Source organism: Trematomus bernacchii, unplaced genomic scaffold (assembly GCF_902827165.1).
Source record: "Trematomus bernacchii unplaced genomic scaffold, fTreBer1.1, whole genome shotgun sequence".
Lineage (NCBI taxonomy): Eukaryota > Metazoa > Chordata > Actinopteri > Perciformes > Nototheniidae > Trematomus > Trematomus bernacchii.
The window spans coordinates 91,974-110,132 of NW_022987775.1; the positions used below are offsets into that span (position 1 = coordinate 91,974).

At 43.3% G+C, this 18,159-nt stretch overlaps 1 protein-coding gene across 1 annotated transcript; it reads right to left on the reverse strand.

The window, feature by feature from the left end:
• Positions 1-102: 102 nt before the first annotated feature.
• On the reverse strand, positions 103-9,953 carry lgals3b (lectin, galactoside binding soluble 3b). The gene is made up of 7 exons (XM_034148968.1): positions 9,896-9,953; positions 7,857-7,878; positions 5,860-5,929; positions 3,461-3,900; positions 1,667-1,755; positions 1,388-1,556; positions 103-567 (listed from the first exon to the last, which is right to left on the reverse strand). The coding sequence occupies exons 2-7, from the start codon at positions 7,860-7,862 to the stop codon at positions 409-411; spliced, it is 933 nt and encodes a 310-aa protein (XP_034004859.1). The 5' UTR covers positions 7,863-7,878; positions 9,896-9,953; the 3' UTR covers positions 103-408.
• Between the last annotated feature and the right edge of the window lie 8,206 nt (positions 9,954-18,159).

Here is an 18,159-nt window from a genome sequence, read left to right on the forward strand (position 1 = left end):
TCCTGTTAAGAGAAGACTCACCATCAAAGTCTGACCCTTTCTGTCGTACTGATGGGGTCAGCAGGGGTCAGGGTTACAGATACAGACACAAACGCCAACAAATGTATGTTGAACACTTTATTTATATTGTCAATACTAATGTATAGTGTTATAGAGGAATACAAACTAATACAAGAAACACTGAGAACATTCTGTTGATGTTTTATGTTTAAAAGAACATTTGACCAATAACCATCTACATATATATTTAAGATTTATTTTGGATGAACTGACAAGCTTCTGTAGATCTCCTGAGGATCCCCAGCTCTGGTGGGTTCCCAGTAGATCTCTGGTGGGTTCCCAGTAGATCTCTGGTGGGTTCCCAGTAGATCTCTGGTGGGTTCCCAGTAGATCTCTTAGTTATCTTCTTCATGGCATGGTCTCCACGTTGACCTTGGATAGGGTGACGTCGTGGAAGATGTTGAGCACATTGATGGATCTCAGGTTGCTGACCCGGTGATGGAAAGTCAGGACATGAGAGTTGTTGACGGCGACCTTAAACTCTTTGTTGGTGCACAAGATCTTCATCTGCAAAGGAAAATCCACAAAATCATCATCAACCTGCTTTTCCACAGATTAGCCCTGAACCCCACTTCACTGTGTGTTTGGTCACAGCTTGGTGTCAAACATAAACAAAGTCAATGCAAAGACGCGAATGGACAAATACATTCTGTCTACGCAGAAACATGTTTGACCTTGAGCCAAAAGTTGGAGTGAAGCTGAGTCAGAAATGTAGGAAGAACTTCTTTTGGTCATCTGTCGACACTCGGAGCTTCAGTACCTAAAAGGAAGGCTTTTTGGCCAATCTGGTCATTTCTGTCATAGCTAATGGCTGAAATTAATATTGCTAAGGTATGTGGTATCTTTGGAGGTAAGCACCTCATCTTCCTGGAAGAAGTACTCCCATTGGCGACTGTTTATCAGCCTATCAAAATAGAAAATCTAGAGGCTTGAAAACAACACTGTTTCTGAACCCAAACATGTCCGTAACATCCGAGAGGAATTGTTGCCGTCAAATCTGAAATACAGGGTAACATGATTTTAAATGTAAAGTAAATCCCAGTTCAAATGAACATTAAAAAGTATTGAAAATCTTGTACTCAGTGATTTTAATGTTATGTTAAATGTCTGTTTTCTTGTTTCTTGTCTTATTCATTTGTCCTTGTTGATATTGCAAATGGAGCTGCTGTTATGAAAGAAAAGTTTCGAACTTATTGTAACTATTGTAGTTACAAAAACATCCCGGCAGCCGTAACCACACAAGTTTCATGAGGTGAAAAACGGTCGTACCTAATGTTTGTGAATGCTATTAAAAACAAGTGTTCTTAGTATAAATTAAATATTGGACCTCAAATGGCTTCCCTTGTTGGAAGGGGAAGTTCTGCAGATCTCTCTCCTCTCTCCCCCACTTCTTGCTGATGAAGCTGTTTCTGACGATCACCTTCTTGCCGCCCTCATTGAAGCGAGGGTTGAAGTGGAAGGCCAGATCGGTGGATGTACTTAAATCAATTATGAACCTGGAAAACAACAGACACATCAACTCAAAATCTTTAAACGTATTACAGTGTCATACAGTGAAGTCATGTATCCATCCATTCGTTGTTCATGTTAAAGTGTTGATACTGACTTGTCAGCATTTGATTTGATGGTTCCAGCGATGGTGATGAGCATTTTGTCATAAACTCCACCGGGCAGAGGCATGCTGTACGGAACCGTCTGTAAACAGGAAACAGATTTCATTTCCATGAACAATGGATTATCCATCCATCAACTATTCATTCATCCAACAATCCCCACAAATTCATCAATAACAATCCATGGGTTCATTGATTTATTGATTCAACCATCCATCCATCATTTATTCCTCCAACAATCCATCAAAATAATCTGATAACCATCCATTATCCTTTCACCCATCCATTATCCTTTCACCCATCCATTATCCTTTCACCCATCCATTATCCTTTCACCCATCCAACAACAGTCCATCTATCCATCCGTCTGTCTGTCCATCACTTCACCAAACCATCCAATAATCCCTCCATTGTACCCATCCATCCTAGTCCATCCATTCATTCAAGTAATCGGTAAACGATTCGTCCATCCAATAATCCCCCCCAATTATCCATCTATCCTTCAATACTTCATCCAACTGTCCATTCATCCATCAAACATTCAGCAAAATGCATCCATCCATCCAATAATCTCTCCAATTTACCCATCCATCAATTTTACATCCAGCGAACCATCCAACAACAATCCACCCAAATATTCGGACATCAATCCATCCATCCAATCATCGCCCCAGTTATCCATCCAATCGTTCCATCCTTCATCAATACGTCCATTCATCCATCAAACAACGATCCATTGAACAACAATCCACCCAATCATTTGACAATTATCCATCAATAAAAAATTCCTTCCAATTCATCCATCCATTGTTCATCCATCCATCTATCCAATAATCCCTCCAATTCATCCATCCACCCATCCATCCATCCACCCAAGTAATCGGTAATCGATCCGTCCATCCAATAATCCCCCCGAGTTATCCACCTAATCCTTCAATACTTCATCAATACGTCCATTCATCCATCAACATTTTTTTCAAATTCACCCATCCATTCATTAATTCATCCATCCATCCAATAATCCCTCCAATTTACCCGTCCATCCATCATCCATCCAGCCAACCATCCAACAACAATCCACCTAAATATTCGGATATCCATCCATCCACCAAAGTAATCGGTAATCGATCCGTCCGTCCAATAATCCCCCCAGTTATCCATCCAATCCTTCCATCCTTCATCAATACGTCCATTCATCCATCAAACACCGATCCATCGAACAACAATCCACCCAATCAAAAATTCCTTCCAATTCATCCATCGTTGTTCATCCATCCATCCATCCATCCATCTCTCCGGCTCCATCCATCCATCCATCCAACAATCCATCCATCCAACAATCCCTCCGGCTCCATCCATCCATCCATCCATCCATCCATTTATCCATCCATCCATCCATCCATCCATCCATCCATCCATCCATCCATCCATCCATCCATCCATCCATCCATCCATCTCTCCGGCTCCATCCATCCATCCATCCATCCATCCATCCATCCATTTATCCATTTATCCATCCATCCATCCATCCATCCATCCATCCATCTCTCCGGCTCTATCCATCCATCCATCCATCCATCCATCTATCCATCCATCCATCCATCCATCTCTCCGGCTCCATCCATCCATCCATCCATCCATCCATCCATCCATCCATCCATCCATCCATCTCTCCGGCTCCATCCATCCATCCATCCATCCATCCATCCATCCATCCAACAATCTCTCCGGCTCCATCCATCCACTCCCCACAATTGTTCCATAATTAATCTCTTGTTCTGTCTCACCAGACTCTGTTGGGGGGCATAGCCAGGTCCAGGTCCAGGTCCACGTCCAGGTCCAGGTCCAGGTCCAGGTGAAGGAGACGGCCAGCCAGGTTGGCTTGGCTGGCTGGGCATTTGACCTCCAGGTTGGGGTCCAGGCCAGGCACCTCCACCCCCAGGTTGACCTCCAGGTTGGGGTCCAGGCCAGGCACCTCCACCTGCAGCGGGAGCGGGACCTGCAGGCCAGGCACCTCCACCTGCAGCGGGAGCGGGACCTGCAGGCCAGGCACCTCCACCTGCAGCGGGAGCGGGACCTGCAGGCCAGCCACCTCCACCTGCAGCGGGACCTGCAGGCCAGGCACCTCCACCTGCAGCGGGAGCGGGACCTGCAGGCCAGGCACCTCCACCTGCAGCTGGTGCGGGACCTCCAGGCCAGGCACCTCCACCTCCTCCTCCACCCGCAGCTGCAGGCCAGATGGGGTTGGGAGTAAGTTGACTTGAATGTGGTTTACACTGTTTTTAATTGCAGACTTCTCTGTTTTTATTAATCTGTTCTGTTGGATTTGATTTTTGGATTTTGGCGACTCCTGGTGGTCGGATTAAAACAATTTATTACACGGCTAAATCGTATACTTCCGCTTCCGATTGGTCACTTCAGAACATATGACACGTTGTTAATACCGTAGTACAGACCACTGTCAAGGACTATATTGACCGTTGGTAAGGAGGATCAAGAAAGAGAAAGGAAAAGAGGTTAAGGCAGACAGGAAGTGGACACTAACAGGAAGTGAACACTAAGGGCTCTGCAGAGGTTAAGGCAGACAGGAAGTGAACACTAACAGGAAGTGAACACTAAGGGCTCTGCAGAGGTTAAGGCAGACAGGAAGTGAACACTAACAGGAAGTGAACACTAACAGGAAGTGAACACGGTAAGGGCTCTGCAGAGGTTAAGGCAGACAGGAAGTGGACACTAACAGGAAGTGAACACTAAGGGCTCTGCAGAGGTTAAGGCAGACAGGAAGTGGACACTAACAGGAAGTGAACACTAACAGGAAGTGAACACTAAGGGCTCTGCAGAGGTTAAGGCAGACAGGAAGTGAACACTAACAGGAAGTGAACACTAACAGGAAGTGAACACTAAGGGCTCTGCAGAGGTTAAGGCAGACAGGAAGTGGACACTAACAGGAAGTGAACACTAAGGGCTCTGCAGAGGTTAAGGCAGACAGGAAGTGAACACTAACAGGAAGTGAACACTAACAGGAAGTGAACACGGTAAGGGCTCTGCAGAGGTTAAGGCAGACAGGAAGTGGACACTAACAGGAAGTGAACACTAAGGGCTCTGCAGAGGTTAAGGCAGACAGGAAGTGAACACTAACAGGAAGTGAACACTAACAGGAAGTGGACACTAAGGGCTCTGCAGAGGTTAAGGCAGACAGGAAGTGGACACTAACAGGAAGTGGACACTAAGGGCTCTGCAGAGGTTAAGGCAGACAGGAAGTGGACACTAACAGGAAGTTGACACTAAGGGCTCTGCAGAGGTTAAGGCAGACAGGAAGTGGACACTAACAGGAAGTGAACACTAAGGGCTCTGCAGAGGTTAAGGCAGACAGGAAGTGGACACTAACAGGAAGTGGACACTAACAGGAAGTGAACACTAAGGGCTCTGCAGAGGTTAAGGACGTGTTAGTGGATCAGAAACTGTAAACAGATTTGGACAGTGCTGCCGTAAAGTTGTTGTTGTCTCAGTTCCAGCCGTCGGTGCGCAGAGGAACAGAGTTTTTATTTTCTTAGCTGAAGAAATACGATGATTTTTAACTCAATAACATATTTACAATTAATATTGGGAGTCGAGCCGATAGTTTGTTTAGTATTTGGCCGTGTAATAAGCGGGATAATGTGCAGCGTCACTATGGGGAAAAGAACACATTATCTCTTAATACTCATCGATTTAGAGACAGGGGTCGTATTCTGGGGAAACACTCCAGGATTAAAGTTGTAGGCGTACATTTACAAGATTCTAGGTTTAAATGTTCAGTGAAATATTGTGTTTTTTGTAAAGGAATCAATTCTATAAGGTCAATGCAAACAGAGGAAGGAATTCAGTCGATGCAAGCGGAAATATTTGAAATTGATAAAAAAGTAATTAGCATGATTCTGTGTCCCCAAGAATCTGACATTTTGGACAAAGTGTTTGTACTGTTATGTAAATTAATCGAAAACTAATTTGCTGGTTGGATGCAAACTGTATTTTGTTGTACTCTGTGCAATGACAATAAAGTTGAATATAATCAAATCAAATCTAATGCGAATTCAATACAATTCAATAAAAGGATCCTCAATCCCATAACCCTGTTCTTGGACTTCATACCATTAATAATATTGAAGAATAAGTATGTGTAGTGTAATGATGATGGTATTCTTACCTGGCCAGGAGGGATTGGTGGGCGGGTTGTTGCCCCCACCAGCGGGCCAACCACCGAGGGCGTCTTCCAGCTGCAGAGATAGAAAAAGGAAATCACGGGATGTCTACGTTTGAAACCGACCCAACTATTACCCTATCATTATCCCAATTATTTTGCAGTTAAACATAGTAAAAACAGCAAACAGAACCATAAGATCCAGCTGTCTTTAAAGAGCCGTATTTCCCATCACCAACAAACACATAAAAACAAATGTTTCAGAGCTGCACCTGAACGCAGCACAGTGTGTTTCAGTGTGTGTGCAGACTTCAGGGTGTGTGTGCAGACTTCAGGGTGTGTTGGTGACAGACTCATCAGGAATGTTCTGTATGTAGGTGTTGGTTTAAGAGATGAATGCCTCCCTATTTACATTCTTACCCCCTTAAACCCCAAACACATACACACACACACACTAGGCAAACACAAGCTACAGTGTCTGTATTGTGTCAGTTTCAAAGTACTTGGTGTGAACGCCCCTATAGTATACAGTAGAACTATGATCTTAGCTAACTGAACAAGGTCATTGCCGTTAAAGCTAGGGTTGGTCAAAAATGTTTTATATTTCTTGAAATTATCCTTAATAAATCAAATGCTCTGAAAAAGAATTAGGTATATGTGGGTATCATTGTTGCAGGACTGTAAAAGAGTGGTACAGGAATGACTCCTAAAACCCAGAAATTAGTCAGCATTTTACCACTTCCTGTTCCCTCGTCTTGAAGTCAATGTTTTTTTGTATGTGTTTTTGGTTGCCTGAAATAAAGTCTGTGATCAACACAAGCTAAAGAAGTTTTTCACATTTTGTTCTACAACATAAAATATGTCAGTTAATACCCCACTGGTGAATGTCTGAAGCTTCTACGTGTCTAAAAAGCAGCGGTTGCGAATATTAGCCGCCTTTAGCTTAGCGGTGGTGACGTGAAGTCATGTGACCGTGCTGTAGTTCCTTTATAGCCCAACATTAGCCACCTTTAGCTTAGCGGTGGTGACGTGAAGTCATGTGACCGTGCTGTAGTTCCTTTATAGCCCAAGATTAGCCACCTTTAGCTTAGCGGTGGTGATGTGAAGTCATGTGGCTGTGCTGTAGTTTGTTTATAGCCCAACATTAGCCACCTTTAGCTTAGCGGTGGTGACGTGAAGTCATGTGACCGTGCTGTAGTTCCTTTATAGCCCAACATTAGCCACCTTTAGCTTAGCGGTGGTGACGTGAAGTCATGTGACCGTGCTGTAGTTCCTTTATAGCCCAACATTAGCCACCTTTAGCTTAGCGGTGGTGATGTGAAGTCATGTGACCGTGCTGTAGTTCCTTTATAGCCCAACATTAGCCACCTTTAGCTTAGCGGTGGTGATGTGAAGTCATGTGACCGTGCTGTAGTTCCTTTATAGCCCAACATTAGCCTCCTTTAGCTTAGCGGTGGTGACGTGAAGTCATGTGACCGTGCTGTAGTTCCTTTATAGCCCAACATTAGCGACCTTTAGCTTAGCGGTGGTGATGTGAAGTCATGTGACCGTGCTGTAGTTCCTCTATAGCCCAACATTAGCCACCTTTAGCTTAGCGGTGGTGATGTGAAGTCATGTGACCGTGCTGTAGTTCCTTTATAGCCCAACATTAGCCACCTTTAGCTTAGCGGTGGTGACCTGAAGTAGCAATGCTCATTGTTTAGGCTCATAATAACAATTTAAGGGGAGTGACTGTCACAGAAGGCCTAAAGGGAAAAGTTAAAGGGCTAATTTCTGGCTAGGATTAGCAACAGTTTGACCTAATCTAAGTCGGGTAATGACTTTCCACACAGTAATATTAAACATTAACTTAATTTTGCAATAAAACCTGCCCTTTCTTTACTTTAGGGGATGTAATGTGCTTTATTTTAGTCTGGTTTAGACATCTAAATGAACACATGCTACACAGCGGTAAACATTAAATCACATTTAGGATTCAGGTGAGGGATGAAACTCAGACTTACATTCATGTTGCTCGACTGTGATCTGAAACACAAAGAAACATTTGAAAACTACAGGAAAATAAAACAATGTCTGAGGGTGTGGTGGGCGAGTCCCATCATGGAGAATAGAAACCTGAAACTCTTCTTCATCTTCCTCCTCTTCCTCCTACTGTGTGAAGGAGTTTAAGAAACTACATATTCCTAACATGTCAAATACTAAGCTCTTTAATGAGTTCTGCTTTATTTGTAGTACAAACCTCTGACAGTATTAACGTTTAGCCTCCAGCTTTCCTACTCGTATTTCAGCTTTACGCTTGATTATAAAATGCAATATTTCCTGTTTTACACAACACAACCTTTGCACTTAAAACTCCTGTATTTTCTGAAATTATTTGCAATTTCACAGACATTCGTTTGGCAATTCTTCTTTGTAAAACTAGTGTTATAAGTATTTAACTGCTGCATAACTAATCTGACAAGTGGTCAGCACTTTGGCTCGACCAAAAATCGTTTAAAAATGTGCTATATAAATAAAACTTGATTTGATTTGATTTTGAAAAATAATAATAATGTAAAATAAAAAAGGTACATACATAATAATAACAATGATAAGTAAATAAATAAATATGAAATAATAAATTATACATAATCCTCAATAATAATAAAAATAATATTAAATACATAATAGCTCAAAATTAGCTGCACCTCAACCAACTACAACGGTAAAATCCTGCTTTGTAATAATAATTTAATAAACGTATTTATCAATAATATAATATAGCACAGGGGATAACAAAAAAAACTGATTATACTTTGGCTACCTACTTTTACTTGTCAAAGTGTTTCCACAGTGTGGTAGCCTACTAGTAGCCTACAAGGATCTGAAGCTCTGGTTTCTGTGGTGTTGGACACACACACACACACACACACACACACACACACACACACACACACACACACACACACACACACACACACACACACACACACACACACACACACACACACACACACACACACACACACACACACACACACACACACACACACACACACACACACACACACACACACACACACACACACACACACATCACACACACACACACACACACACACACACACACACACACACACACACACACACACACACACACACACACACACACACACACACACACACACACACACACACACACACACACACACCGCACGACAGAGCAGCGTTTACTGTTTGCTTCCTCTAACTGTCAGCAGACTCTCATCAGTAATTGTTTTTGCATTGACTGTATTTAATTTGCGGGACATTACTCTAGTATTTCCATGTTGCTGTTACTTGTACACTAAACTGCAGCATTGATATGCATCACATTAATCAATATTCTAAAAATCATGATATAATGAAAAGAAAAACAACCCGTATATAATAGTAAAACACAAAAACTGAATATTTGGCTGAACATTGAAGTACATTTACCTTAGGTAGGCTACTTGAAGTACATTTTGCTGATAATACTCAAATACTTTTACTTCATTAAGGTTTTAAAATCAGTTAACTTAATCTGTTGACTTCTATAAGCATCTATTTATTCTCTCTAATAAGATTAAGAATGTTGCTTGTTGGAAAATGCAGTGAGTAAACAAGTTTAAAACGATCAGGTTTCACTCTGTGTTTGTAACATACATGTGTGTATACTATATATCCTACTAAACTCTTTCTATCATGCCCATGCCTATAATGCATTATGATCTGCTTGTTAAACTGTTTTGTTTTTAAACTCAGCAAGTAAACAAGTGAAATATGATCTGTACATCAAATGACCAACAACAGAACACCAGACACCATTTCTATCCACAGAAAACGGGTTGTCTTCTTCAGTGTTAAGGAAGAAGGCAGAAAACAACACTCCATTTTTTAGTTTTCGCGAGAAGTTTCAGGTTTCAGATTTACTTCCTGCTTCTTCTTAGTAGTTTTAAAACATCGTCAGAGGAAGATGAAGAAGACCTTTCAGAATAAAAAGAGTGCATGAATACAAAGTATAAGACCTACCTGAGTTTACCTGAGGCAGCTGCTCACAGACTGACAGTGTGTGTGAAACACCGGGAGAGTTTTTAAGTCCCGAGCCTCACCCTGTCCTCACAGACCACACCCTGTGTGTGTGTGTGTGTGTGTGTGTGTGTGTGTGTGTGTGTGTGTGTGTGTGTGTGTGTGTGTGTGTGTGTAAGGGGGGGGGGGGTGTTTGGGAATGTTGCCATGTCAACTTTATTTTTTTGTTTGATTCAGAACAGGTTTTTCTTTTCCCCCACCCACGGACACTTCAGGGCGATATCATTGATAGACTATTTGCTCTGTTGTATATACTATATATATTATGTGTTGCCATGGTAACTAACAAGCAGATTCATTTAAGTGTTTCCTAACAGGGAGGATTTTTTGTTCACCTTTTAATTTCTTTGATGTTTTAGGAGTTTGAAACACACTCAACATCCACGAGGCTACTGTTTAAATGGATCAGGTTTCACTCTGTAACCCATCCTGTAATAAACCTGTGTATATAATTAGATATAATTAGATATAATATATAGTGAACACTCTCTATGACACCCATGTTTGCTTTATAATCATAGTTTTTAACTCTCATATATATTCCTAATGATTTAAAGAAGCCCTATTCTGCTTTAAGGGTTTTACCTTTCCTGTGGTGTGTTAGGTTTTAGTGCAGAGACACTACATACTGATATACACCTGAACATCAGCAGGAGAGGACTCTTTAAAGTAGAGACACTACATACTGATATACACCTGAACATCAGCAGGAGAGGACTCTTTAAAGTAGAGACACTACATACTGATATACACCTGAACATCAGCAGGAGAGGACTCTTTAAAGTAGAGACACTACATACTGATATACACCTGAACATCAGCAGGAGAGGACTCTTTAAAGTAGAGACACTACATACTGATATACACCTGAACATCAGCAGGAGAGGACTCTTTAAAGTAGAGACACTACATACTGATATACACCTGAACATCAGCAGGAGAGGACTCTTTAAAGTAGAGACACTACATACTGATATACACCTGAACATCAGCAGGAGAGGACTCTTTAAAGTAGAGACACTACATACTGATATACACCTGAACATCAGCAGGAGAGGACTCTTTAAAGTAGAGACACTACATACTGATATACACCTGAACATCAGCAGGAGAGGACTCTTTAAAGTAGAGACACTACATACTGATATACACCTGAACATCAGCAGGAGAGGACTCTTTAAAGTAGAGACACTACATACAGGAGAGGACATTATTAATAACAATAATCACAAAAAAATGTGTAATGACGTATCTAACTTTTTAATATATCATCATACTTCATTTAAAAAATGTATAAATATATAACCACATAATAAACATATATAAAATATGATACATTGGCCGTATTATATGAGAATTCAAAAGTGAACAAAACAAAGTTTGAATAGCCTACCCTGTGTTTGCACGGAACTGGATCAAATTTAGATTTCTTAATGATCAGCATCACCTCTGACAGCGTGATATACACACACACACAGACACACACACATACACACACACACACACACACACACACACACACACAACACACACACACACACACACACACAGACACAGACAACACACACACACACACACACACACACACACAGACACACACACATACACACACACACACACACACACACACAGACACAACACACACACACACACACACACACACACACACACACACACACACAGACACATACACACACACACACACACACACACACCACAGAACACACACACACACACACACCACACACACACACACACAGACACAACACACACACACACACACACACACACACACACACACACACACACACACACACACACACACACACACAGAAAATCTTCCAGTAAAATAGGAATCCTTTTCATACAGTTACCGGTGACTCATGGTCATTCATGTGTGTGTGTGTGTGTGTGTGTGTGTGTGTGTGTGTGTGTGTTGTCTGGTTCATGGTTACTGAAATGAAGATGACTGAGCGTTCTGCCCCCTATAGACAATTTAAAATCCAAATCCTTCGTTTACCACAGTTACAGTAAAAAAAGGATATCAAATATAAACTGATAAATACTGAAGATCTGTGTTCTTCTACTTTTACTCAAGTACAAGATCTGAGTACTACTACTCAAGTACAAGATCTCTCTCTACCAACAACTAAATTGTAAATATTGTGCACATAACAACTTTTAATCTTTGCTTCCCTGTATGATCCAGCAGGGGGCAGCAGAGCCACTCCAGGCTCTCACAGTGCAGAGCTGCAGACAGACAGCAGGGGGCAGCAGAGCCACTCCAGGCTCTCACAGTGCAGAGCTGCAGACAGACAGCAGGGGGCAGCAGAGCCACTACAGGCTCTCACAGTGCAGAGCTGCAGACAGACAGCAGGGGGCAGCAGAGCCACTACAGGCTCTCACAGTGCAGAGCTGCAGACAGACAGCAGGGGGCAGCAGAGCCACTCCAGGCTCTCACAGTGCAGAGCTGCAGACGCACAGCAGGGGGCGCTGTGGAGCTGCGGACAAATATCACACTTCCGGTTCTGGTTTTCACATTAAGAAACCAAATTGAGGTTTAATGTTAAAGCAGCTGACTCAACAAACCAAATCCAGCCAGGAAATTTGTCTGTGAAATAATCTGATCGGAGGTAAGATTTAACTCTTTAGTTCCTCCAGTGTTACAAAACGTATGTGTAATAAATATTATATATGCATGAAGTGTAATTATATATATATATAGCCACATTATGTTTCTATTTAGAGGAGTTCAAACCAGTCATTTCATAATTAGCTGATTTAAAGATATTAATAATCATTATTGATATACAAGAGAGAAACTTGTTTAAAGAAATACAAAAAAATAAGCAAGACAAATATTTTAAATATATTATACTGACAGAATGAGTTTATTAAAGGTATTTGTATTTTATGTTTAGCATATTTATTAGGTATATATCTTTGTTGGCTTCTGTAGACTGTAAGTGGTGTGTTTGAATGCTTAAAACAGGACCTCTCAGAGTCTGATCCTTCTGCAGTCTGAGCTCAGAGAAGAGTGTGTGTGTGTGTGTGTGTGTGTGTGTGTGTGTGTGTGTGTGTGTGTGTGTGTGTGTGTGTGTGTGTGTGTGTGTGTGTGTGTGTGTGTGTGTGTGTGTGTGTGTTACAGTATGAACAGTATATACTTTAGCCGCCTGCAGACTGGGATAATCCGAGTTGAGCTGCTGACCTCGACGCAAAAAAAGTTCAACAAGAGAGCAGAGACCCAAACAGACGACAGTAAGAGGGGGGGGCTGCTCTGTGTGTGTGTGTGTGTGTGTGTGTGTGTGTGTGTGTGTGTGTGTGTGTGTGTGTGTTTGTGTGTGTGTTGGAGCAATGTAGGTTAGAGGGTTGTGGTTTAAATGTTCCACTATCCTTCTAGTTGTGACCCTGAAGTTAGCATAAGGGCTCCCTCAACAAAAATACATGGGATTTTGGATTAATTTAAAAAATGAAAATCTGTGTCAAACAAACGTTTATGATTCTACACCTTTAGTTCAGCAGGATAATCTCCACATATTAACACCACTTTATGATTTGTATAGTAAAAAGCTAACGTTGGGCTATAAAGGAACTACAGCACGGTCACATGACTTCACTTCACCACCGCTAAGCTAAAGGAGGCTAATGTTGGGCTATAAAGGAACTACAGCACGGTCACATGACTTCACGTCACCATCGCTAAGCTAAAGGAGGCTAATGTTGGGCTATAAAGGAACTACAGCACGGTCACATGACTTCACGTCACCACCGCTAAGCTAAAGGTGGCTAATGTTGAGCTATAAAGCAGCTACAGCACAGTCACATGACTTCACGTCACCACCGCTAAGCTAAAGGAGGCTAATGTTGGGCTATAGAGGAACTACAGCACGGTCACATGACTTCACGTCACCACCGCTAAGCTAAAGGTGGCTAATGTTGAGCTATAAAGCAGCTACAGCACAGTCACATGACTTCACGTCACCACCGCTAAGCTAAAGGTGGCTAATGTTGGGCGTGATGCTTCTTAGTCGTCTCATTTAGACACTTGTCCTAATTTAAACTCGGAAATATTTTTCCATATTGGTTTTTTTTTTGTGTCTTTGTGGTTGAATTACATCTCTTTGCGGTTAAGTGTGTTGATATTATTGAATGTCTCTATTTGATGGTTTTATTTGTGATTTTGGTGGTTTTATGTCTCAGTGCGGTGGTTTAGTGTGTTGTTATTATTTAACGTCTCTTTATTGTGGTTGGTTAACGTTTATAAGTGGTTGTTTCATGTTTCTTTCTGGTGGTTTTATGACACATTGTAGTGGTTTTAAATCTCTTTGCGGTTGTTTAGTGTGTCTTTGTGGTTTCATTTTTCCAATAAGACATGTAAAGAGTCACTTCAAAAAGAGACTCTGCACTGAGGGGCCCCTGACCCCCTTGGCCCCTGGGTTTCAGCCTAGTTGGCCCATTCAGTAATCCCTCCATGGTCACATGTCTGCACTACAGGCATCAACAGCGGAAAGACAAACCAACAACCCGTGGAGATCAGTGTCATCATTGCAGCGAGCTGTTCGCACACGCTCAGTGAGAGTCTGACTGAGAACAGAGATCAGCCGCAGATAATATTCTGTCTTTCTTCCAAAAACAAAGAGAAGCTGAGCGAACAGGACACAGATCTTATCGTCTGATCTGAGATCTGCAGCTCGCTCTGATTCTGAGGAATGTTGATCCTGTCAGAGCTGAACCAACAAACCTCTGCTTCTTATACAGACTTCACAACTGTCTAAATTAAATCACCAGGAGTATAAAGCCAACGTAAGGCTACAAAGGAGCTACAGCACGGTCACATGACTTCAGGTCACCACCGCTAAGCTAAAGGCGGCTAATGTTGGGCTACAAAGGAGCTACAGCACGGTCACATGACTTCAGGTCACCACCGCTAAGCTAAAGGCGGCTAATGTTGGGCTATAAAGGAACTACAGCACGGTCACATGACTTCAGGTCACCACCGCTAAGCTAAAGGTGGCTAATGTTGGGCTATATGTTGGGCTTCGCTGAGATGCGCCGGTGAAGATGGCCGCATTGTCTACGTGCTCCTCTCCAACTTTGCCCATTTTCGTATTTTGTACATATTTCTTTTACTTTGCCGTTTTACTTTTAACATGGTTCGCAACATGCTAGCCGACCGCACCTACTCTGCCATACAATATAGCAGAGAGGAACTTTTCCAATTGCGAAACTTCGTGGACAATATTAACCCTCCGACAAACAATGGAGATTCACCATGGCTACCTGTTGCTGTTCTACCTGAGAGACGCAAGAAGAAGACAAAGCGAGGATGCCGGGCCGGGTTGCTGGTCAGACTGAGAAAACGTGAGAATCGGCCCCCTCTTCCGAGTATTCTTCTGGCTAATGTTCAATCCATTGAAAATAAGCTAGATGAACTCAGAAGCCGGATTGCTTTTCAACGGGACATTAAGAACTGTAACGTGTTAATTCTCACTGAGACTTGGCTCAACCCCGCTATCCCGGACTCCGCTATTGTCACTGATGGATTCTCTATTTTTCGTCAGGACCGGACTGCTAACTCGGGGAAAAGTAAGGGAGGCGGTGTGTGTGTAATGACTAACAACAACTGGTGCTCAGATGTGAAGATTATTTCATCGGACTGTTCCGCACAGCTAGAGCACCTCATGATCTCATGTCGGGCCTTCCATCTGCCGAGGGAATTCACATCTGTTGTGATAACAGCAGTGTATATCCCGCCGCAGCCACTCGCCGACAACAACACGGCACTCGATCAGCTGTTTGGGTTTATTGATAAAACCGAGACTTCACGGCCAGATGCGGCGTTCGTTGTGGCCGGAGATTTCAACACCGCCAACATGAAGAAGGTTTTGCCAAAATATTACCAACACATAAACTTCCCGACGCGCGGGGGAAACATACTGGACCATGTTTATTCCCCTTTCCGGAATGGATATAAGGCTCTCCCTCGCCCTCCCTTCGGCAAATCAGACCATATCTCACTACTGTTGTTGCCTGCTTACAAGCAGAAACTTAAAAGGGACAGACCGATAACAAGGACAGTACAACGATGGAGCGAGGAGTCAGATTCAGCACTGCAGGATTGCTTTGCATCTACGGATTGGAGTGTGTTTGAGGACAATAACATCAACACACACACGGACACTGTCATCTGCTACATTGGGAAATGCATCGATGACGTGGTACCGAAGGTTTCTGTACGGACATTCCCAAATCAAAAGCCCTGGGTAAACGGTGAGGTGCGCGGCAAACTGAAAGCGCGCACTCTCGCGCACACAGCGGGAGATTTGGAGGAGTACAGGAAGTCTAGGTATGATCTCCGGAGAGCAATAAAAAATGCAAAGAGACAGTACAAAGAGAAGGTGGAATCTGACTTCAAAGGCTGTAACACTAGGAATATGTGGGCGGGACTAAGGACAATGACTGACTACAAAGGAGCAGCGGGGGGTGCTGCGGGAGTGTCTGCGTGCGCATCTCTCCCAGATGAGCTAAACAGTTTTTTTGCACGCTTTGAGAGCAGCCGGGCTGTGGAGGTACAGAGGGACCAGGAGCTACACTGCCCTTTTGTTTTAAATAGGGCAGATGTGTGTAAATCCTTTAAAAGGGTTAACCCACACAAGGCTCCTGGACCTGATGGCATCCCTGGCCGTGTTCTCAGGGTGTGTGCAGTTCAGCTGGCAGAGGTGTTCACAGACATCTTCAACAGGTCCCTGCTGCAGTCTGTAGTCCCCACATGTCTTAAACACTCCACCATCATTCCTGTCCCCAAAAAGACAATCATCACCTGCCCCAACGACTACCGCCCAGTAGCACTCACCTCCATCATAATGAAGTGCTTTGAGCGGTTAGTCAAATTATTCATCACCTCCTCCCTCCCTGAATCTCTGGACCCCCTGCAGTTTGCCTACAGAGCAAACAGGTCCACAGACGACGCCATAGCCCTCACCCTCCACACTGCCCTCTCACACCTGGACCCGAAGAACAGGAACACATATGTGAGAATGCTGTTCATTGACTACAGTTCAGCATTCAACACCATTGTGCCCTCCAAGCTGGCCATCAAGCTCAGAGACCTCGGGCTCAACAGCGCCCTCTGCGACTGGATCCTGAACTTCCTGACGGGCAGACCCCAGGCAGTGCGGGTGGGAAACATCACATCCTCCACCCTGATTCTTAACACCGGTGCCCCTCAAGGCTGCGTGCTCAGCCCTCTCCTCTACTCCCTGTTCACCCACGACTGCGTGGCCACACACAGCTCCAACACCATCGTGAAGTTTGCTGATGACACGACCGTCATCGGCCAGATCACAGACGATGACGAGACGGCGTACAGAGAGGAGGTCGAAAACCTGACATCTTGGTGCCAGGAGAACAACCTCCATCTCAACATCAGCAAAACAAAGGAGCTGATTGTGGATTACAGGAAGCAGCAGGGAGAGGGACACGCCCCCATCGCCATCAATGGGACTACGGTGGAGAGAGTCAAAAGCTTCAGGTTCCTTGGGGTCCACATCACTGAGGACCTGACATGGTCTCTTCACACCACCACCATCACCAAGAAAGCTCGACAGCGGCTCTTCTTCCTCCGCAGGCTGAGGAGGTTCAAAATGGATTCCAGGATACTCTGCAACTTCTACAGGTGCACGATAGAGAGTATCCTCACTGGCAGCATGACGGCCTGGTACGGCAGCTGCACCGACCTCGATCGTAAGGCTTTACAGAGGGTGGTGAAAACTGCACAGCACATCACCAGGACGGAGCTGCCATCCATGGAGGACCTTTACTCCCAGCGGCTCAGGAAGAAATCACTACGGATTATCAAAGACCCCCATCACCCCAGCCACAAACTGTTCTTTCTGTTGCCGTCTGGCAGACGTTACCGCAGCATCCGGGCAAGGACAAGAAGATTCGGAGACAGTTTCTTCCCGCGGGCAGTGAGACTGTTAAACAATTGAACTGTTGAAACAACATCAAACATTCAACTGCTACTCAGTAGTATGTATCTAATACCTAATATATATATATCATTCCAATAACTTGTATATAGACTCATACTGCACTATTCCACATCATAACTTTATTTCATTTTTATAACTATTATTATTTTTGTATTGCTCTTGCTCTTATTGTTATTATGTTATGTTATTATGTTGCATTGTTGGAGAAGCCTGTGACATAAGA